Source organism: Euleptes europaea, chromosome 13 (assembly GCF_029931775.1).
Source record: "Euleptes europaea isolate rEulEur1 chromosome 13, rEulEur1.hap1, whole genome shotgun sequence".
NCBI lineage: Eukaryota > Metazoa > Chordata > Lepidosauria > Squamata > Sphaerodactylidae > Euleptes > Euleptes europaea.
In genome coordinates, this window is record NC_079324.1 from 49,467,843 (window position 1) to 49,491,460 (window position 23,618).

General features: G+C 47.4%; 1 protein-coding gene across 1 annotated transcript in view; it reads right to left on the reverse strand.

Moving 5' to 3' along the window:
- Nucleotides 1-14,440, reverse strand: part of NOS1 (nitric oxide synthase 1) — a 92,486-nt gene extending 78,046 nt beyond the window's left edge. Inside the window, exon 1 of the mRNA XM_056859788.1 lies at nucleotides 13,691-14,440. Within this exon, the coding sequence (XP_056715766.1) occupies nucleotides 13,691-14,433 (743 nt within the window). The 5' untranslated portion in view covers nucleotides 14,434-14,440. The remainder of the gene's footprint in view (nucleotides 1-13,690) is intronic.
- Nucleotides 14,441-23,618: the final 9,178 nt, after the last annotated feature.

Sequence of the window (23,618 nt, forward strand, 5' to 3'; positions counted from 1 at the left end):
GCTTGCATAAGGGACAGACCTGCTCTTAGGAGGGCTGTGTCTAGATGTTTTTGCTGCCTAGAGGAATTAAAATTTCCCTTCCCCTATGCGATCATCAGTGAATGGCATAGCAACAGGATGCTGAAGGAGAAAGAGTTGCTCAGGAGATTTCTCATTTTGATGCTTAATTTAAATAATTTAACAAATCACACGATTGTGTTCCATGTTACTTAAGCTGGGAGCATTTCTCCAAACAATACATAATTTATGGAACATGCTTGCAACAGGGCATAGTGATTAGCTTTAGATGGTTTGTGGAAGATAGGCCCATCAAGAACTATTAGCCATGGAACATCCATGCTCAGTAGGGTTGCCAGGTCCCTCTTTGTAACCGGCAGGAGGTGTTTGGGGAGGATCCTGAGGAGGGCGCGGTTTGGGGAAGGGGAGGGACTTCAATGCCACAGAGTCCAATTGCCAAAGTGGCCATTTTCTCCAGGGGAACTGACCTCTATCGGCTGGAGATCAGTCGTAATAGCAGGAGCTCTCCAGCTAGTACCTGGAGGCTGGCAATCCTAATGTTCAGAGATTATATACCTCAAATGCCAGTTGCTGGGAGTGCGACAACTAGTGAACGGGTGGTGTCTTTGTGACCCTGCCATGAGTGCTCTGGGGCTAGGGTTTTCAGGTTCCTGCTTTGGGCAGGGCACCTCCAGCCCCAGACCAGCCCTTCTGACAACCACCCAGCTGGGGAGTGGGAGAAAAATGGGGAGATGAATGGGGAGGGTGACCGCCAGTGTCCTGGTCGGGCATGACCAGAAGTGACATCTCCATGTTGCCGGCGGAGCTCCAGCATTGTGGTCAAACTCTATGGTCAAAGAGTTTTGGCTGAACGCTAGCGTGTTGCTGGCGAGACCGTGACATCACTTCCAGTCACACCTGAAGCCTCCTGACAGGTCAGTCTCCCGCTGGCAGCCTTGTGCTGGCAACCCTATCTGGGGCATCTGTTTGGCCAGAGGGAAACAAAGTACTGGACTAGAGGGTCTAAGCCAGAAGGGTTCTTCTTATGGACTGAATACAACATCCAGATTCCTGGCTGCTGCTGTTGACATAGATTAGAAACCTCATTCTTCTTCACACAACACATAGTTAAATTGTGGAACTCCCTGCCCCAGGGTGGGGTGTTAGCTGCCAACTTGGAAAGCTTCAAGAGGGGCGTGAACATGTTCATGGAGGAGAGGGTATTAATGGCTACTAGTCAAAATGGATACTAGTCATGATGCATACCTGTTCTCTCCAGGATCAGAGGAGCATGCCTATTATATTAGGTGCTTTGGAACACAGGCAGGACAATGCTGCTACAGTCGTCTTGTTTGGGGGCTTCCTAGAGGCACCTGGTTGGCCACTGTGTGAATTGCCTGCTGGACTTGATGGGCCTTGGTCTGATCCAGCATGGATTTTCTTATGTTCTCATTTCAACAGGAAGTTTACAATAAAGAGGCTAAATTCAGAAGTGCAGGCAGGAGCTCTTTCCACAAGTCGTTTAAACCGCAACACTGGAATTCTAGTACTTCAGTTTGCCTCTATGTTTCCCCTGGCCCTGGCTGTAGCACCTGATTTTTCTGAAGGTATTGGCCTGACTGTCCTGGGGCTCAAATAATCTAGCCTGGTCCATGGAATGAATTATTGTAAGGCGCAGCTTCAGGGGGCAGAAGAAAACATGGACGCAGATCTAGAAGAAAGAGGTGGCAAGCTGGTAAAAGAGATCGGCCATGACAACTTTTCTTAAGGCAAAGGGGCAAAAATAGAACAAGATTGGTGGACAACAAATGAGTGAGGCTCCGTTTTTGCCTGCCAGCTAGCAGGGATGAAATGTTTTCCAAATGCCTCTTGGTCACAGAAGAGACCAACATCGCCACTAACTCCGGAGCCATCTAAGGTGTATTTTTATATGGGCCATTAAAAGCTGTTTAATCATCAAAAGACTGTGGTCAACTGAGTTTATCTTTCACCCTTCTGAGATAATTGGATACTTATCAACCTGAGCTCCTCCAAAAAAAACTTCACAGAGGGAAGGATAGTTGTAATGAAACTAGTTACTTTTCTGAAGTTAGTGGGGCAGTTAGGTAACTGGATTTAATGTTCTTGGTGGCAGGAGAAAAATCTCCATTAAAGGATGTATATATACTTCCAAAGCACAGTCCCCTTATTTTCATGGATTACATGCCAATCAGCCTCGAACCGCAAGGAAAGGCAGAGTATAAATGTTTTAACAAATAAAGTTTTAGTTATGTCTAATTTTATTGCTATTCGATGCTTGTTTATAATGTGTTCACATTACAGCCTGAATAGCCCAGCCGAACTAGAAGTGGTTAGAACTTGGAAGCTAAACAGGTTTGGTACCTGGCTCAGTGTGGTGTAGTGGTTACAAGTGGTGGACTCTAATCTGGAGAACCGGGTTTGATTCTCCACTCCACCACATGAAACTTGCTGGGTGACTTTGGGCTAGTCACAGGTCTCTCCAAACTCTCTCATCCCCACCTAACTCACAAGGTGTCTGTTGTGGGGAGAGGAAGGGGATTGTAAACTGGATAGGTGACCACCAAGGCAGACTTGGACTGTTGTATGGAGAAAGGCAATGGCAAACCACCTGTGTTCATCCCTTGCTTGGACTGCCCTGTGGATGGGGTTTCAATGAGTCGATTGCAACTTCAGGGCATGTTCTTCTTCTTTATGCTTTATTTCATTGTGTGGTTTTTATTTGGAAGCCGCTCAAACAAGCTTGGAGGCAGAAGAGTAATTAAAAAAAGCAGAACTGGGTTGGGGGGAAGACTCTGGTTGATAAGGATCCCTTTTGGAGCATCTCTCTGCTTCCATATTTTATGTACGGATGTGGGTGGGAGCACAGGGACGGACAGTGCAATGCTTAAATATTCTTATGGCCCACGTAAAACAAGCAGACATAAGAACATAAGAAAGGCCCTGCTGGATCAGACCAAGGCCCATCAAGTCCAGCAGTCTGTTCACACAGAGGCCAACCAGGTGCCTCTAGGAAGCCACAAACAAGACGACTGCAGCAGCACCATCCTGCCTGTGTTCCAAAGCACCTAATATAATAGGCATGCTCCTCTGATCCTGGAGAGAATAGGTATGCAGCATGACTAGTATCCATTCTAACTAACAGCCATGAATACCCCATCTCCTCCATGAATATGTCCACTCCCCTCTTAAAGCCCTCCAAGCTGGCAGCCATCACCACATCCTGGGGCAGGGAGTTCCACAATTTAACTATGCGTTGCATGAAGAAATACTTCCTTTTATCTGTTTTGAATCTCTCACCCTCCAGCTTCAGCAGATGACCCCGTGTTCTAGCATTATGGGAGAGGGAGAAAATCTTCTCCCTGTCCACTCTCTCCAACCCATGCATAATTTTATAGACCTCTATCATGTCTCCCCTTAGCCGCCTTCTTTCCAAGCTAAACAGCCCTGAGCGTCCTAACCGCTCCCCATAGGGCAGCTGCTCTAGTCCCCTCATCATTTTGGTTGCTCTTTTCTGCACCTTCTCAAGCTCTGCAATATCCTTTTTTTAGGTGACCTTTTTTAGACGACCTTTTCTCCAGCCTTTTTTTGTGTAGACGACACTGCTTCTGCCATGGACGCAAATTGCCAGAAGGTGATCAGTCACTCAAAATGGGCACTGCCGACAGGTGGCTAATATTTATCAGACACGCCCTCACCTGCTTGAGCGAGGTGGAAAGGAACAGCTAGGCAAGTGGTACACAGCCAGTCAAGTAGAGAAGAGTTGTGGCTGGATTGGCAAAAGGCATTCTGGGGCGTCCAAAGGCACACCCTTCGCTTCTGGGAACTGTTTTCGAGGCCAGAGCAGTTTGTCAAGATGCTTGCCTGCTTCTCATTTCCCCTGAGCAAGTGGTTAAACACAAAGGAGCCTGTCAAAGCTTGCCCTGAGGACTTCCTGGCGCCCAGCAGTGGGGTGAATATGAAAGGCTGCACTTGCCCCAAATATTTTATTTAAATGTTTATACTCCTATTCTCCCCAATGGGGACCTGAGGGTCTTTAAACGTCGTTCTCTCATCCTCCATTTTATCCTTATAGCAACGCTCCTGTTAGGTCGGTTCGGCTGAGGGTGTGACTGGCCCAAGGTCACCCGGCAAGCTTCCATGGCAGAGTAGGGATTCGAACCTGGGTCTCCCAGATCCTAGTCCAATGGTTTAACCACTATACCACACTGGATTTAGTCACACCAACAGTGGCATATTATAGAAAAAGATAAAGGTCCCCTGTGCAAGCACCGGGTCATTCTGGACCCATGGGGTGACGTCACATCCCGACGTTTACTAGGCAGACTTTGTTTACGGGGTGGTTTGCCATTGCCTTCCCCATTCATCTATCTTCCCTTTACCCCCAGCAAGCTGGGTCCTCATTTTACCGACCTCGGAAGGATGGAAGGCTGAGTCAACCTTGAGCCGGCTACCCGAAACCAACTTCTGTCAGGATCGAACTCAGGTCGTGAACAGAGCTTGGACTGCAGTACTGCAGCTTACTAGCTGGAGATCTCCTGCTATTACAACTTATCTCCAGCCAATAGAGATCAGTTCACCTGGAGAAAACAGCAGCTTTGGCCATTGGACTCTATGGCATTGAAGTCCCTTCCTTCTCCAAACCCCATCCTCCTCAGGCTCTGCCCCAAAAACCTCCCGCCGGTGGCAAAGAGAGACCCGGCAACCCTATTAATTAAATAGTACATTGATCATCATCGTCGTCATCATCTTTGCATCTGTATTGCTTTTTCAGTTCAAAGCACTTCATATAAATTATCCTTTTGTGATTCTTACAATGGTCCTGTAAGGTAGGCCAATATCAGTATTATGGGAGTCCTCCCCAGCAGCTGAGAATGGCTTGTTTTCAGGACTTCTAGTGGAAGTGTGGCAGAGGTGAAATTTGAACCACAGACTTCCCAGACCAGATCTTAGTCTCATAGCCACCATACTACGGCAGCTCCCATAACCCCAGTTGCCCAATTGGCACACTAATGCTAATTACTATGATCAGCCTCTTTATGAGATGAAATACCAGGAATGGTATTAAATTATATGGCGCACGTAGATCTTTGAAAGGTTCACAAAGGAGATTTTCCCACTGGTATTTCTTTAATTGCTTTAAGAGCTTTCCATACGGGCTTGCTTCCAACACGGAGCTCCGTCGCTTCCACAGCCCTCACTTTATACGGGCCAGTTTTCGTCCATCTATTTACGACTATGCGAGCGGAGTGGGGTGAGTTCGTATCCGGCCATCCAGGGTTAGCTTTTAGAAATGTATCTTTGTTTGTGTTTTATATTTTGTTATTGGTTGTTACTGAAGATTTGTTGGAGGGCCAGCGTGGTGTAGTGGTTAAAAGCGGCGGACTCCAATCTGGGGAGCCGGGTTTAATTCCCCACTCCTCCACAGGAGCGGCGGACTCTAATCCGGTGAACTGGGTTGGTTTCCCCCCACTACTACTCATGAAGCCAGCTGGGTAACCTGGGGCTAGTCACAGCTCTCAGCCCCACCTACCTCACAGGGTGTCTGTTGTGGGGAGGGGAAGGTGACTGTAAGCCGCTTTGAGACTCCTTAAAGGTAGAGAAAAACAAGGTATAAAAACCAACTCTTCTTATTTTTGTTATAAACCGCCCTGGGCTTTGGTAAGGGGAGTGTGGAATATATAATTATTATTGTTGTTGTTGTTATTTTCAAGTACGGTACCTTTCCTTTCCTTTTATCCCTTAGAAGCTCCTTGATCAATTGATCTTGAGCATTTTCAAGTACCATCAGTTCCCCAAAACAAGCACATATCTTTGGAGTCATGTCCCCCTCTCCCCGAACTTCCTCCTTGCTAGTTACCTGCAACCTCTCTGCCTCTTTCACAGGCTCCGCTCCACCAGACAACCTGTTTCCCTTTGCAAACCTAAGAGCTGTTTGCTTTCAGCGGCAGAATGATGTCCTGCTTGGCTGGAAAAGCAACCAGCTGCATCCTAAAGTTGGCATGGATCGTATGTCCCTGGTCATTGTTAGGGTTCATTCAACAATCGGCTATACATCTTGCTACTGGAGAAACTGGCCTTCCTAGCAGTTTGAGCGAGACTGGGTGGGAAAGCGTTTCAGGGAAAGGAGAGATCTAGATTATTCTTACCTCTGTGCCAGTGTACTTTGCAATGTTCCCGTGCCAGCATTGTGTCTCTGGCTATGGGTGAACAAATCAGGAAGTGTCCAACTGCCAGTATTTGCATACACCTCCCCCTCCCCAAGACACCACCTTAGCTCCGGTGCTTCTGGCCCAAGCAGCAGTAAGACAGCTTAAGTTCCCCCTATCCCAGGGCTATATAAATAAATAAATATGTTGCCCATGCCAATCCTGTCCAGCAACTTTCTGTCGGGGCACCCCCACCGATGGAATGCGCAATAAATGCTCCCCCCACGCGCAACACACCGCCTGGCACCTACGTTATCTTCGAGGCACCGGGTGAAAACAGCTTTTGCTCCCAAGCTTCCAACGGCATTTAAACTTTGAGCAGTTGAGTTTATCACTTTGAAGGCGGCTGTTGCCAATTTGATTCGGTCACTGATTTCCAGCTGACTTTCACAGGATTTCAGATGTGACACTGTTTGATCCACAACATCTTTATTTTTTATATGACTCGGAGGCAAATAGGCAGAAAGGTGGGGATAAATCTTTTAAATCCCAAACTTGTGGTGACACACCTGCTACATTTCTACCCTAGCCCACCCTGGAATCTGTTTCTCACACTGTAGCTCAGTTCAGCCACAATGCAAAACTGTGGTTTATTCAGGCTACGGTTAGTTTGTGAAACGAGGCTTCGGTTTGCAGACAATCATCCAAATCCTGGTTTGCTTTGACGAATGCAGGTATCATTACCTTTGCTCTTTCCTCCCCACAAAGACCCGACTGATATCCTCACCTTCATTGGAGCGAGGGCGGTACCAGAGTTCAGGGCAGATTTAAGCCAAGACGTTCATATAAAACCATGGGTAAGATTAAATTGGGTTAATAAACCAAATCATTGTTTCAGCTCCAGGTCTACTGTATCCTCCTGACTCTCCATAGGCAGTGGAATGATTAATATAACTAGCTGCAGTTAGTGTGGATAACCATTATTTATTAATACATTTTTATCCCTCCCTTCCCCATGGCTCAGGGCATTTTACAATATATACTCAAAATATCTAACAATACAGCTCCAGCCTAATAAAATACCTGCAACCTCTCCCTCTCCCTCTCCCTCTCCCTCTCCCTCTCCCTCTCCCTCTCTCTCCCTCTCTCTCCCTCTCCCTCTCCCTCTCTCTCTCTCCCTCTCCCTCTCCCTCTCCTCTCTCTCTCTCTCTCTCTCTCTCTCTCTCTCTCTCTCTCTCTCTCTCTCTCTCTCATGAATACCCCTCTCTTCCATGAACAGGTCCACTCCCCTCCTAAAGCCTTCCAAGTTGGTAGCCATCACCACATCCTGAGGCAGGGAGTTCCACACTTTAATTATGCATTGTGTGAAGAAATACTTCCTTTTATCAGTTTTGAATCTCTCACCCTTCAACTTCAGCAGATGACCCCGAGTTCTAGTATTATGAGAGGGAGAAAAACTTCTCCCTGTCCACTCTCTCCAAACCATGCATAATTTCATAGACCTCTATCATGTTTCCCCTTAGCCGCCTTCTTTCCACGCTAAACAGCCCTAAGTGTTTTAACCACTCCTCATAGGGCAGTTGCTCTAGTCCCCTAATCATTTTGGTTGTCGATGAAGAAGAGTTGGTTTTTACATGCCGACTTTCTCTACTTTTAAGGAGAATCAAACTGGTTTACAATCTCCTTCCCTTCCTCTCCCCGCAACAGACACCTTGTGAGGTAGGTGGGGCTGAGAGACTTCTCAGGCTGGTTCATGAGAGCCGTAAGAAAGTTCTCATAGCCCAAGTTCTCAAGCTTAAATGAAGCTCTCAGGGCAAGCCTAGTCCTTCCCCGGCTGCTCTGATTTCTAGTAAGTTTCGACCCCATAAAAGAGCTGCCTTCTATTGCTGTAGAAACCAGGTGAGTTGACCACACTGCAGCTATTCCTCTGTAGTGAAGTCAAAAACGGGAATGCTGATACAAACGGCTGCTGTTTAATTTTTTAAGGGATAATAATTTATCTCTCAGCCTCAGTGTTCCTCACATCTATACACATGAACACACATGAAGCTGCCTTCTACTGAATCAGACCCTTGGTCCATCAAAGTCAGTACTGTCTACTCAGACCGGCAGCGGCTCTGCAGGGTCTCAGGCAGAGGTCTATCTCATCACCTACTTGCCTGGTCCCTTGAACTGAAGATGCCGGGGATTGAACCTGGGACCTTCTGCATGCCGAGCAGATGCTCTACCACTGAGCCACAGCCCCTCCCCAAAATGGTAATATTAATCAGCTGCCTATGACAAGTTCACTGTGTAACATTTTTAGAGGTTTTGCTTTGAGTAACATGTGTAGAGATTAGTTTTAATTTTAAAAGAACAGCAAGTTTTAGCTCAGATACAAGGCTACGGTTGCCAGGTCCCTCTTCGCCACCGGTGGGAGGCTTGTGGAGTGGAGCCTGAGGAGGGTGAGGTTTGGGGAGGGAATGGACTTCTATGCCATAGAGTCCAATTGCTAGGATTGCCAACCTCCAGGTAACAGCTGGAGATCTCCTGCTATTACAACTGATCTCCAGCCGACAGAGATCAGTTCACCTGGAGAAAATGGCAGCTTTGGCAATTGGAAACACAACCCCCCCCCCACATTTTGGCTCGGCCCTACTTTCCTCTGCTCATTCCATCACTCCTGCCCCAAGTGTCACTCATGCGATCCACAGGATAAGAGCACTATGCTGACAACGCAAAAGCCAGAATTTCTTTGCAGTCTTCCTGTCTTTTCCCTTCCCGCCAGCTTGGGAGCCAAAGCTGCTTATTGGAAGTGAAATGTGGAAGGGATTATTACTAACGACTTTGATCACAGCTTCTTGTCACGTAGCTACAGAATTTGGGAGGGGGGGCAGAGAAAGAAGCAAGTAAGAGAGAAAGAAAGCCAAGCGCCTGGGGGTTTCAAAACAGGTGCCTGAAAGACTGAAGCCGCTCAACAAGCCGAAACCGTCGACGAAGCAAGTTCTGATGAGCAGAGAAAGATGCTGCTGGTATCAAGATTATTATTTTTTTTAAAAAAAATACACAATCACATAAAATTAGAGTTGCGTGTGTTAATCGATTATGTGGGGCTCTTAGCCAATTATTAACACATCTCCATAACAAAAGGACTTAAAAGGGGGGGGGGAAAGCTGGGAGTTCAGGGAAGCTGGTACAGATTGTTATAAAAGGTAAAGGTAGTCCCCTGTGCTAATAGGAAGAAAGCTGATAGGAAGAAAATAGATTCTTTTGAAATGTGGTGTTGGAGGAGAGTGTTACGGATTCTGTGGACTGCCAAAACAAATCAGTGGATTATAGATCAAATCAAGCCTCGACTGACCCTAGAAGCTAAAATGACTAAACTGAGGCTGTCGTATTTTGGTCACGTCATGAGACAACAAGAGTCACTGGAAAAAACAGTCATGCTAGGAAAAGTTGAGGGCAGCAGGAAAAGAGGAAGACCCAACAAGAGATGGATTGACTCAATAAAGGAAGCCACAGCCTTCAATTTGCAGGATCTGAGCAAGGCTGTCAAAGATAGGACATTTTGGAGGACTTTCATTCATAGGGTCGCCATGAGTCGGAAGCCGCTTGACGGCACTTAACACACACACACAGTCCCCTGTGCAAGTATCGGGTCATTACTGACCCACGGGGTGAGGCCACATCCCGACATTTACTAGGCAGACTATGTTTATGGGGTTGCCTTCCTCTGTGTAGCAACACACGTCTTCCTTGGTGGTCTCCCACACAAGTACTAACGTATTATCTGTGGCTGACCCTGCTTAGACTAAAAGCTCTGACAAGGCCAGGCCAGGCTGGGCTATCAGTCCGCTTGGACAGTGCTAATACCTATCTGTAGATGATATCCAGGAAGGACACCTACCTCTGAAAGGCTGAAGATATTGTGGTGGCTAACATGGAACTGGAGAGGGAAGGCAGCATGGTATAGCCTGATCGCATCAGATCTCGGAAGCTAAGCAGGGTTGGCCCTGGTTAGCATTTGGATGGGAGACCACCAAGGAATACCAGGGTCTCTATGCAGAGGAAGGCACTGGCAAACCACCTCTGTTAGTCTCTTGCCATGAAAACCCCATAAGGGCTCGCCATAAGTCTGCTGCGACTTGACGGCACTTTACACGCACACACACAAGGTGGAACTGCACATTACAAGTAGATCCATGAGGATTCTCCCTCCCTTCCTCTCTCTCGCACAATATCAACCTACCTACCCTACAATGGGGGAAAGCAAATATGTTAAAAATGTCACCCGATATGATCAGTTGCGATGCCAGGATTTTCAGTGTCACGAAAGGGTTCATTTTGCTTTGTTGTTTTGATCCTCAGGTACGCTTTGCACATTATGCTTTTAACGGGTTATGTGTTACAGATCCACTCTGCAAACCCATCTAAAAGTAACACTGGAATCGTGCGTGATCTTTTCTCTTTTTTAAAAACAATATGTTCCCGTCGCCGTGAATACCGTGGCTTTGTTCAGTTTCTTAAAAGAGATGAGTAGCCACTGCGTACAGCTTTAGGCACGTACTAAATGTCTCTCTCTCCTGATCTGGGAGTGTCATGAGAAACGGCCCTCAGCTATAGAAATTTTGTTTGTTTTTTTGTATTGTTTTCTCTAATTGCCCTCCAAACCTTGGCCAGGTTCTTTCAAATTCTATTTTGAGACTCTCTCATTTTATCCCAACCTTCCTCCAAGGAACCCAGGGCAGGGCACGTGGCCTTCCTCTCCCCGTCTGATCCTCACAACAGCCCTGCGAAGTAGGTTAGGCTTGGAGTTCAGGTCCCAAGGTCCCGCAGTGAGCTTCCAAGGCCTTTCCCCAATTGGTCAGAAAACCTTACTGGTATGTGAAATATGTTGTACTCCTTTGTCTGACACTCTCGTCTATAACCTTGAGTCTATAACCTCATTTTACCGACCTCGGAAGGATGGAAGGCTGAGTCAACCTTGAGCCGGCTACCTGAAACCGACTTCTGTCGGGATTGAACTTAGGTCGTGAGCAGAGCTTTTGACTGCAGTACTGCAGCTTAACACTCTTCCCCCGTATTCCCTCTTAAATCTTTCTCATTGGCCAAAACAACATACTGTCCAGTCTATCTTAAATGTAAGATTTCAACCCACCTAAATGTATAAAGGGAGGGAAGATGGCTTGGCATAGCCCAATATCAGATCTCAGAAGCTAAGCAGTGTTGGTACTTGGAAGGGATACAACCAAGGAAGACTCTGCAGAGGATAGGGTTGCCAACCTCCAGGTAGCGGCTGGAGATCTCCTGCTATTACAACTGATCTCCAGCCGATAGAGATCAGTTCCCCTGGAGAAAACGGCCGCTTTGGCAACTGGACTCTATGGCATTGAAGTTCCTCCCCTCCTCAGGCTCTGCCCCAAAACTCTCCTGCTGGTGGCGAAGAGGAACCTGGCAACCCTAGCAGAGGAAGGCAATGGCAAACCACCTCTGCTTCTTACGAGCCTTGAAAGCCCCTTGCCAGGGTCACAAAAGTTGGGCCTTTACACACACGCACACACACACGCACACACACACATACACTCACGTACAAAGTTGGCTCTGTAGTTAGTGGTTATGGAAGCTACTTAGCGGAAGATAAAATTGCATTTTAAAAAAACCATTTACTGCTACGTTTAGAAGATTTCTGCTTTTGACCTTTTAAAATGTCGTGTACATTTCTAATTTTAATTTTAACTTTCCCCCCTTTTTTTGCACTATTCCCACACTACCTACCAGGCTGTTTGCCTTTCACAAGCAGGGTTCCTTGACTGGGACAGGAAAGTATCAGACAGGCATCTTTGGAAGCCTTTACTATGCACAGTTATCAAGTCTTGTGGTTTTCAGCCCTCTTTTTAAAGTTCTAGCAGCTTCTGCTCTTTGAAATGTTTTGAGGGCCTAGGTTGGGTCAGAAGTGCAGGAAGATGAGCTGGAAAGCACTCTGCACGCTCCCAGAGAGTGGTACTTTGTAGAGATGGTCTTTCATGCAGTTCTTCACTCCCCTCTGCTTATCTCATGCTTTTCATCCCGCCCTTCATCCAAGGAGCTCAGGATCTTCCATCTCCCATTTTATTCTCATTACAATCCCATGAGGTCAATTAAACTGAGAGCAAGTGACTGGCTTAGGGTGAGCTTCAAGGCAGAGTGGGGATTTTAACCCAGGTCTCCTTGAGGTGCCATACCACAGCAGTTCTCCTTCACCTCACCTTTCAGGCTTCAAAATGGTAGATCCGCCAACTAATAGAGCCACATCAATAGGGGCCAATTTTAACTGGTAAAGGAAAATTTAGCGAGCCTGCATGCTAAGGGACCATTTGTCCTTTTGCAGCCGCCATTTTAGTTCTGTTGTATAACAGCGAATTAAACAGAACTGTTAAAGATGGCCACCTAACACCAAGTCTCAATAGTAACTTTTACTTCATAAATTGTGTGTCAATTTTATGCAGCCCAGCATGCCCCCAAAGGGACATGTATCTAGGTTTGACAACACAATTTTTTTATTTATTTCTTATCTTATTTACCAGATTGTCATACCCTGACTTGGTTGTAGACTTTTCAAAGCCATTTACAAAATGAAGTAAAGTTATCAACAACTGCATCCTCTCCAATGTGTCACACATGAAAATAGGGGCTGCCTTATAATATCCCTGTTCTCATATTAAGGATTGCCCTCACCCCGCCTTCCTCCTCCTTTAAACGTTGCCAAAGGTTTTGTTCAACCCACTATATACTATACTAATTGGCTTGGCAACTGCCTGTTTTAAAAGCCAAGAAAGTCTTTGTTGTTTAAGTTAAAGACATGCCGGGGTTAAAGGGAAAATCTAGATTTGTTCCATACATCTCTTATCAAAAAGTTCACAAGGAACCTCACCAGCGTGAGAAATAATCCGTGTGCCACACTGCGCCTTGATAGTCACACATGAGCATTTTGCACACATGTACATTAGAGACAAGACGCGCATACGCAAAAACGTACCCCACAGAGAGATTTAATTGCTAGAGACCCCCCAGGGAAGATGTTGAACTCGGAAGCATGACAACTGTAGCAAGTCACACTAACCACATTTTAACAAGGCATTCCCAAAAGGCAAATACAGGGAGCAAAACAGGACGATGATTCACCAGAGATGAGGATCAGTAAACAGGGGCTATGCCTAGTAAACAGGAAAGAGTTGGAGCACACACAATTAAATACATTTTCAAACGTACACTGATTGATTACAATCCAATTCTGTAGGTAAAATGAAGAATTTTAGTTGACTGAATCAGCATTAACCAGTCAGCGGTCCTGATTGATTCTATGCTTCCTTCTTTGGGGTCTTGGGTTCAAAGCCCAGATTACTGCTTACTTTTAGCAGTTATTTCCACAATGACACTGCCATTCCCATTAAGTCTACCTGCATTTGAAAGAGAGCTTTATCAAGATTATTTTGAATGCCATTCTCTCTATCTGCTACTCTACAAAAGAAAGGTTGCACCGCACAAAAACATTTCATGCAGACACCTACCCGTCCACCTGAACCTCCACATCTCGTTTGTCCATCTTGGATTGCGCTTCTCTGTTGAGTTCCTTGCTGTTGTTCTTCAGAAGGTCCAGGACCGGCTCGATCTCTTTTAACAGTTCACTGTTTTCAACACTACCATTCAGGCAACGCTCAGAAATGTCGTCGCTGTTACCTTTCAGGGAGTCCACTGCAACGGTGCCAGAAACCACACCGTTGACATGCACCAAAGACTCGTCTCCCTGCCCATTCTCTCGGGCACATCGAGAACTGACGGAACCACCCATTGTAGCGAGGTCCGCCCCTTGCTGCTGATCTTTGGTGAGGATGCTCGGACTGGACGGCAAGTCAACCGAAGTCGGGGTCGTACACAAGGGCCGGGTGACTCGGACAGTCTTTGGTGTCCCGTCGCCAGTGAAGGTAGTCTCTAAATGAGTGGTGAAACCTTCCGGGCCTCTCAAGATGAGAACAACGTAGGTTTCCGAGGTGACGCTCCTCAGGACCTCCAGAGCGTTTCCATAGTTCATATCCACCAAAGGCCTTCCATTGACTGCTAGAATAATGTCCCCTCTCTGAATAAGGCCACTTTGTTCGGCTGCCCCTCCTCGGATCAGGTCTGAGATGATCACCGGTGGTTTGTTGATACGTTCCTTCACAAGGAACCCGAGACCCCCAACCTTGCGCTTGAAAAGCCTCACCGAGATGACATTGGGCTGAATCTGCTGCACACTGAACACATTCTCATCCATTGTAGTCCTTAAATCTTCAAGCCCAGTGGCTGAGAGCAAGTAGTGCACAGCGTTTCTATTGGTCTACGACGGTGATACCAGCAACTAGAGGGAAGAAGACAGCGCTCTCTCTCCCTCTCTCGAGCTCTCTGTCTGTGAGCGCCTCGCCAGGATAGGTTGTTTCTTTGGCTTTCAAACACGTTGCACTGAACACCTATGTTCTGCAGGGCATCACTTGTTGAGCATCAGCTCTGGATCAGTTTCATTCTCTGGCTGCTTCTCCACAACACAGTCAAGTTAGTGGTCCCACATGGACCGCTGGGCAGAGAAGAGCACAAGCAGAACCAAACATCCCCCAGATGCACAGCCTCACAGAGAAAATACAGTGCTGGTAGAGCCCTGGGGCTTGGAGTTCCACTTCACATGTTTATCTACAAATAGGGGAAACAGGAGGAGAAAATAACAAAATTAAGCCAAGTATATATATATATATATATTGCAAAAATTTACAAGCATGTGGGAGAGATGGCATCGTTGCCCCTGTAAACAAACCCTTTTTGAGAGAAGCCAATTTTGAGCCTAGCATACACAGGAACGTGAATGAACTGACTTCAAGATGGCATTTTTGAATGGTCCCCTACAAGTGTATAGGGTCAGGCTTTTTTTTGTATAATTATGTCTTTCAGTTATCTTAATAGATGATTATTTTTGTACAGTATGTTGTCATTAATACCCACCTTGGGACCTGACACTGTCAGTGGAAAGGTGGAGAAGAAGAGTTGGTTTTTATATGCTGACTTTCTCTACCACTTAAGGAAGAATCAAACCATAGATGACCATGGTGGTCCCTTCCAACTCTATGATTCTATGAAACCAGCTTACATTCACCTTCCCTTCCCCTCCCCACAGCAGACACCCTGTGAGTTACATGGAGCTGAGAGAGCTGTGACTAGCCCAAGGTCACCCAGCTGACTTCATGTGTAGGAGCAGGGAAGCAAATCCAGTTAACCGGATTAGCGTCTGCCACTCATATGGAGGAATAGGGAATCAAACCCAGTTCTTCACCAACCCTTTCCAATCAATGGCAACTGAAGCTCTGAACAAAGCAGCCGAGATGCTGGGATTTCCACGATCAAAACTACTAATTGTTTTTTCAAAACATTTCTTTTCAGATGTATGAAGCCTAACTAGTACCTTCAGTTTATGTATTTTAAACACACCAGCATACTTTAGAAACATTTGCATAGTTGGAGAGACCGTTTCCCCCCTACAGATCTTCAGAGCACAGAAATTCCTCACACTCAACCATCCGCTTCCACCTGCCGCTGCTGAGACCAGAGGGAAGGAGGGGACACATGAACACACGAAGCTGCCTTATACTGAATTAGACCCTTGGTCCATTAAAGTCTGTGCCGTCTACTCAGACCGGCAGCGGCTCTCCAGGGTCTCAGGCAGGGGTCTTTCCCATCACCTACTTGCCTAGTCCCTTTAACTGGAGGTGCCGGGGATTGAACCTGGGACCTTCCGCATGCCAAGCAGATGCTCCGCCACTAAGCCACAGCATCCTGCCTAGACCCACCTCTAGCTGAAAGCCTGCTTCACAGGTAACTCCATTCACACCGTGTTCTGATTTATGCTCGTTCGTTATTAGATGTTATGTTTTATGATGTTTTGCTTGATTCAGAGGGAGAAAACGCACGGTCGCTTTATCCTCCTTTAATCCCTGTTTTAGCCAGGATCGAACGCACATTAGGCGAAACGCATGCGTTGGATCCTGGCTGAATCCTGGCTGAAACAAGGATCAAAGGCGGATAAAGCGACCGTGCGTTTTCGCCCAAAGATAAAACAAAAGTCCCTTTGAGAATGTTAATACTGGAATATCAGTGTCGGAAAGTGGTATACAAATCTCATAATCAATAGACATGTGTGGTGATTCCGGGCTGTCCGCTGCGCTCTCTCTCTCTCTCTCTTTGCCATTTCCCAAGCTGCGAAGTGGCTTTTCTTTCCCTTTTTCTTCTAATGATCCAGCTGAAGCGAGTGACAACAGAAACAATGAATTATAACATCTTCCCAGCTGTCACGGACTTCACTGATTTTGCTGGCTTGTTATAGAAAAGGGGGGAACAGGAGGGGGAGGGTGAAGTTGTCAAAAGGAAGAGATCTGCGGAATGGGATCTGTCACTGTGTTTCAGAGAACACGGACGATTCAAAAAATCCCTCGGCTTTCATTCAGAGCAGAGACACAGGATGGAACCCTGACAGAATGGTCCAGCGAGGGGAGGCAGTTTCAGATCCTTGCCGAGAGAGGGACCTTGGGCTGAATCTGAGCCTCAGTTGCCCATCGGTAAAATAGGCGCAATCTTTGCAAAACAGACTAGAATTGCAGGTCTAGAACACCACAGATGAAGCTGCCTTACACTGAATTGGCAAAAACTAGAGACAACTGGGGCAGTGAGAGAATTAATCTTAATTCTCTTTGAGACACCCTACACGTTTGCATACGCTTCACCAGGAGGATCTGTCAAATTATATATTATGATTTGGACACTACCTGCAGCAATAACGTTTGAGCAAAGACTGCGGAGAACAGGTCTGAGCAAAGATCTTTCACATCATCTACCTATCCCCTGAAGACAAGAGATGCTGGAAAAGACAATAATGCTAGGAAAAGTCACAGGAAAAGAGGTGAGATGGATTGACTCAATCAAGGAAGCCACGTCCTTCAGTTTGCAAGACCTGAGCGAGGCTTGAACAACAGGCTATTTTGGAGGTAACTAATTCATAGGATTGCAGTAAATTGGAAACAACTGGATGGCTCATAACACATACACCACCAGAACCTTTTAATGGCAGAGGATAAGGATCGAACGTGGGGCCCACTGTATGCAAAGCAGTTGCACCGCCCCTCCCAAAAATGTCCAACCCTCCCCCAAAAACTTCTGCAATACTTTTTTATTAGGATCTGCTGGTGTCAATGAGTTGTTATGAGCAAGATTTCAAAATCTGCAAAACTCTTATTTAGGCTAGATGTTCAATCCCCCTACCCAAAAAAGGGTGTGTGTATGTGAGTAATCTGGGTTGTTGTTTTTTAATCCAAGACTGTCACCATCTTCTTTTTTCTCTGCCTTTCAACAGACTTTGTGTTCTGAGTAGTGCTGAGTAGGGATCTAACTGCTGGCATATACATTTTCAAAGCTAGGGTGCCCCTCCTTTTTTTTTTGCTTCCCTACCCCATTAGCCCAAGGGCGTATCTTAATTTTGCACCTAATACCATCTCTGCAGAATCAGAGGAGCATGCCTATTATATTAGGTGCTGTGGAACACAGGCAGGATGGTGCTGCTGCAGTCGTCTTGTTTGTGGGCTTCCTGGTTGGCCACTGTGGGAACAGACTGCTGGACTTGATGGGCCTTGGTCCGATCCAGCAGGGCTTTTCTTACATTCTTATGTTCTTATCTAATCTAATTAAGCCTGCCACACCCACCAGCCTCCATTTCACAGAGGTGACAACCAACATACCATGAAACGATTACCTAATAATATGCGACCACAGCCCCAAATCTACCTGAGCACCTGTAGAGGAGGGTGAAAGGGAGGCTGTGCAATGCTTGGTGCCCTAATGTTCATCCACATGCAGTTATATTCATGTGCACTAGGGTTGCCAACCTCCAGGTAATAGCTGGAGATCTCCTGCTATTACAACTGATCTCCAGCTGATAGAGATCAGTTCACCTGGAGAAAATGGCCGCTTTGGCCATTGGACTCTATGGCCTCGAAGAGCCTCCCCTCCCCAAACCCCGCCCTCCTCAGGCTCTGCCCCAAAAATCTCCTGCGGGTGACAAAGAGGGACCTGGCAACCCTAAATGTGCACTGCAGACAAGATGCTGAACCCACCCACAAAAAATAAACAAAGACGGGTAGAGTGGATCTTGAAGGAACCCTCTTGCAACCACATTGGCAAAAATAGGGGCAGGTCTTGTGAGTGTGTGTAAAGTGCCGTCAAGTCGCAGCTGACTTATGGTGACCCCTTTTTGGGGTTTTCATGGCAAGAGACTTACAGAGGTGGTTTGCCAGTGCCTTCCTCTGCACAGCAACCCTGGTATTCCTTGGTGGTCTCCCATCCAAATACTAACCAGGGCCGACCCTGCTTAACTTCCGAGGTCTGACGAGATTGGGCTATACCATGCTACCTTCCCTCCCTAGGGACAGGTCTTAGGACCACAAAAATCAGAACTGTGTCCAATCGATGGGGACAATGGGAGGGTGTGCCACCACGCAGAACCCAAAAGGGTCCCATTATCCCAGCAAATTGTGCACTCAAAATACTGAAGCTGTTTCCTTTTAAATCTGGATGTGATTCCAATTTTCCGAGAAAGAACACAATGGACTTCCATCTAAAAAACCACAAAAACAAAAGAAGAAGAGCTGGTTTTTATATGCCAACTGTCTCTACCCCTTAAGGGAGACGCAAACCGGCTTACAATCACCTTCCCTTCCGCCAACAGACACCATGTCAGGTAGGTGAAGCTGAGAGAATGTGACTTGTTCAAGGTCACCCAGCTGGCTTCGTGTGTAGGAGTGGGGAAACCAAACCAGTTCACCAGATTAGCCTCCGCTGCTCATGTGGAGGACTGGCGAATCAAACCCGGTTCTCCAGATCAGACTCTGGCCTTCCATGCTAGCCTTCCATGCAGACTTTTCCTGTGATTAATTTTTAATTTATTATCAGGTGATTAATTTCTAATTTATTATTAAACGTTTAAAAAAAGTTGTGTCCGCTGAGAAAGCACAAGAATACGGAATCTGTTGGCTGGATTATCAGGGTAGACAACTCTGTGGTTAGAACTAGTTACCCAGTGAAAACATTCAGGACTGACTTAAACTGCAGTTTCCAGACAATGACTAATGAATCATCACACAGAGAGACCGGAGTCCAGTTACTTGGGAGTGGGGGGTGGGAAAATCAGATCTTGAGCTTTTTATAGCTCCCAAGTAGCCCCCACCAGGTGGCTGTAAGAATTAATAATCTTCACGGAAAGAAGTGAGACTTTAGGAACGGATTCACACACGCTGGGAAAGGAGGTAGTAGAACAGACCACGCTACTTACGGTATTTATTTAAAATATTCATATATATGCCTTTCTGCTATGACCTGGATGGCCCAGGCTAGCCTGATCTCATCAGATCGCAGAAGCCAACCAGGGTCAGTCCTGGCTAATACTTAGATGGGAGACCACCAAGGAAGTCCAGGGTCGCTATGCAGAGGGAGTCAATGGCAAACCACCTCTGAACCTCTGTTGCCTTGAAAACCCTACTGGGTTGCCATAAGTCCACTGTGACTTGATGGCATTTTACACAAACATGCCTTTCTGCTGAACATCTCACAGTCCACTACTTGAGGAGAAAAATCATAAAGGATCATAAAGAGAGCCAATGTGGTATAGTGGTTACAGTCTGGGAGACACAGTATATTATTTTCTAACAGTTGGAGCGGTTCCTCAGTGGAACAGGCTTCCTCGGGAGGTGTTAAGTGCTCCTTCCCTGGAGGTTTTTAAGCAGAGGCTAGATGGCCATCTGTCAGCAATGCTGATTCTATGACCTTAGGCAGTTCATGAGAGGGAGGGCATCTTGGCCATCTTCTGGGCATGGAGTAGGGGTCACTGGGTGTGTGTGGGGGAGGTAGTTGTCAATTTCTTGCATTGTGCAGGGAGGTTGGACTAGATGACCCTGCTGGTCCCTTCCAACTCTATGATTGTATGTAGTATATGTTGGATTGTTCTTAAAGATGGTTAGCCGCTCTGAGCCTGGCCTTGGCCGGGAAGAGAGCAGGATATAAATCTAAATAAACAAACAAATAAATAAAATCTAAATAAATAAATTAAAGTGCAAATAGGAAACAGCATGCAAAGAGACAGAGTAGAAACTTGCTCTGTTGCGCCAGTTTTCTGGTTACATGGAGTTCCTTATACAAACAGCCACTCACACCTGCGGCCTGAGGTGCTGTAGACCATGCTACTCTGATGCACGTGTGCAACAAACCTTATTCTCAAGGAAATATGCGCTGGGGTGCAGAGTTTTGTCTCTTCTTGAGACAAAACTCTGCACCCCAGCGCATATTTCCTTGAGAATAAGGTTTGTTGCACACGTGCATCAGAGTAGCATGGAGAGTCGGGGCAATCTAGGAGTAAGTACTGGTCTAGAACTGCCTGCTAGAACTGCAGTCCACCTCTCTTTCAGCCTAACCTACCTCACAGGAATGTTTTGAGGCTAAAATGGAGGAGAGCTTTGTCCACCACTCTCAGGGCAGGACAAAATTGTGTTAAGATCTGACTGACTTCTTTTCAGGGCATACATAAGCTACCAGAGGACACTAGTTTTAGTATCTGATTAACCATTCTCTCTTAAAATGCTGTTTTCCCCAAGGAATAAAACATGCTTGGTATGCAATCTCCTCCCCCCCCCTCTTAAAAAGAACCTTGCTTGAAGAACAAAGTGACAAACGGTATCATCTACTCTCTTCCTAATTCCCCGTTCCAAACATCTGTTCATAATTTCCTTTTCACTGGTACTTAGAGACAAAAACAAAATGAAAAAAAGAGAGCGTATTTCCAAATTAATTGTGTTTAATCAAATGTGAGAGTCCCCAACCTAGCTGGGCAAACTTCGCCAAATCAATTGCTCAGACTTGGATGCAGAAACAAAAGATTTATTGAAGGCTTCAGGTAGAGAAGACAGGCTCATGGATACAAAGTTGCGAGTGACTAGCTTATCGGGGTTACAGTATTTATCTACTACAGGGCACGAAGGTTCACACGCATGGGAGGCATGGGAGGTTACAAGGCAAACCGGTGCAGCATAAAACATCAAACAGTCCTAGAGAGACAGTGAGGGCTATCTGCATTTCAAGGCCGGATTCGGCCCGAGGGAGTGAAGGCAGAAAGCACAGCAGGGGAGGAGAGGTGGCACCTGGGCAAGAAGGACGAGGCGGGGGACTCAGGAAGATACACAGAGGTGCGAACTGCTTGTACGAGTTCAAAGGGGTAGAGATAGAAACAGATAAGAGCCAAAACCAGATGGCCCTCACATTCTGCCCCCCTTAAGGCCCCCCTCCCGCGAGTTCGGGAGGTCGAGGCTTCTCGGGATAAGCGCAATGGAATTCGTGTACGAGCCGGGGGGCGGCCATATGGGGGGCTGCAACCCATTCATCGTGCGCAGCGCCTAGATGTTTCCACCGTACAAAGTAAAACAGCTTTCCCTTTTTCCACTTGGAATCCAAGACCTTGGATACTTCCATGTGGGTATCCCCTCCCACAACAGTGGGCACTTCAGGCTTGGAAGGGGGGTGGAACTGGGGAGCGGAGACGAACGGTTTGAGCAGACTGATGTGAAAAACGGGGTGTACCCCGCGAAGAGTTTTGGGAAGATCCAGCTCCGCAGTTACCTCGTTTATCACCCGGGTAATGGGGAAGGGGCCCACATAACGGTCACTGAGTTTTTTACAGGGTCGGAGGGAACGCAGATTTTTCGTGGAAAGATAAACCTGTTCTCCCACCCGGAGTTCCCATCCCTGTGACCGGTGTTTGTCAGCCTGTTCCTTGTATTTCCACTTGGCCCGTTCAAGGTTCTTCTGTAGCCAGGGCCAAGTGGAACTGACCGCCTGTACCCATTCCTGCATCTCGGGCACTGCCTCGAGTTCGGGGGAGACGGGGGCGGCACCGAAAGGGCCGAAATCGGTTCCGTATACCACACGGAAAGGACTAAACCCCGTGGAGGAGTGGGGGGCGTTGTTGTATGCGTATTCGGCGAAGGGTAACAGGTCCACCCAGTCATCCTGATGGTAATTGACATAACATCGGAGGTAGCACTCGACCACGGCATTCACCCGTTCGGTTTGGCCATCCGTTTGCGGGTGGTAGGCAGACGAGAGACCCTGTTCCCCCACCCCCATAAGCTTCAGGAAGGCCCGCCAGAATTTGGCAACAAACTGGGCCCCTCTGTCGGAGAGGACCTTCCTAGGGATCGAGTGAAGCCTGAGGACATGGGTGACAAACATTTTGGCCAACCCCTGCGCCGACGGGAGTCCAGCGCAGGGGACAAAGTGGACCTGCTTGGAGAAGAGGTCTGTAACAACCCACAGTACGGTTTTGCCCCTGCTGGGGGGTAGATCGGTGACGAAATCCATGGCGATCACCTCCCATGGCCGGGTGGGGATCTCCAGAGGTTTCAGAAGCCCTGGGGTTTTGCCCCCCCTGTTTTTGGCAGTGGCGCATATGGGACAACTGCGAACGTACAATTCTACATCCCCTCTCATGCCCGGCCACCAGAACTGCCGCCGTACCAAATGCAACGTTTTGACAAACCCAAAGTGACCGGCCAGCTTGGCTCCGTGGACCAGTCCCAAAACCTCCTTGCGAAGAGAGGCTGGGACATAGAGTTTCCCTTCCTGCACCCACCAGGACTCTTGCTGTTCCATACCGGAAGGGAGCGTCTGCTGCTCCGCTTCCTGTAGGGACGCTTCCCGGAGGCGTTGCTGGAAAGCCTCCGGGATTCCCTTGAGCGAGGGACCACTGGGGTGGCGGGTTTGAGACCGGGTGGAGACCGCCAAACCCGGGATCTCTCCCCTTTGCTCAGGAGTGAATAGAGAGTCCACAGGACGGTCAAAATCGTTGCGATACTGGGGCAGTCGGGATAGAGCATCCGCTAGGGCGTTTTCCTTCCCGGGCACGTGTTTGAGGGTGAACCGAAATTTGGCAAAGAATTGGGCCCAACGTATTTGCTTGGCGTTGAGCTTTCTAGCCCCTTTGAGAGCCTCCAGATTCTTGTGATCAGTACACACTTCAAACGGGAATTCTGCCCCCTCTAGAAAATGCCTCCACACAGTGAGAGCGTGCTTAACTGCCGCGGCTTCTTTCTCCCAGATGGCCCAGTTGATTTCGGACTGGGTAAACTTCTTGGAGAAATAGGCGCATGGCTTTAAAGCGCCACTTTCGTCCCGCTGCAGGAGAGCCCCTCCCATAGCTACATCGGATGCGTCCACCTGGACCACAAACGGTTTGGTGCAGTCCGGGTGGGCCAGGACCGGTTCGGACGAGAAGAGTAGCTTCAAGTCCTCGAAAGCCTGTTGGCAGGGAGGGGACCATTGCAGTCGGGCCGAAGGCAAGGCGGCATTGGCACCCTTTCCCTTAGTGCGCAGAAGGGAAGTGAGAGG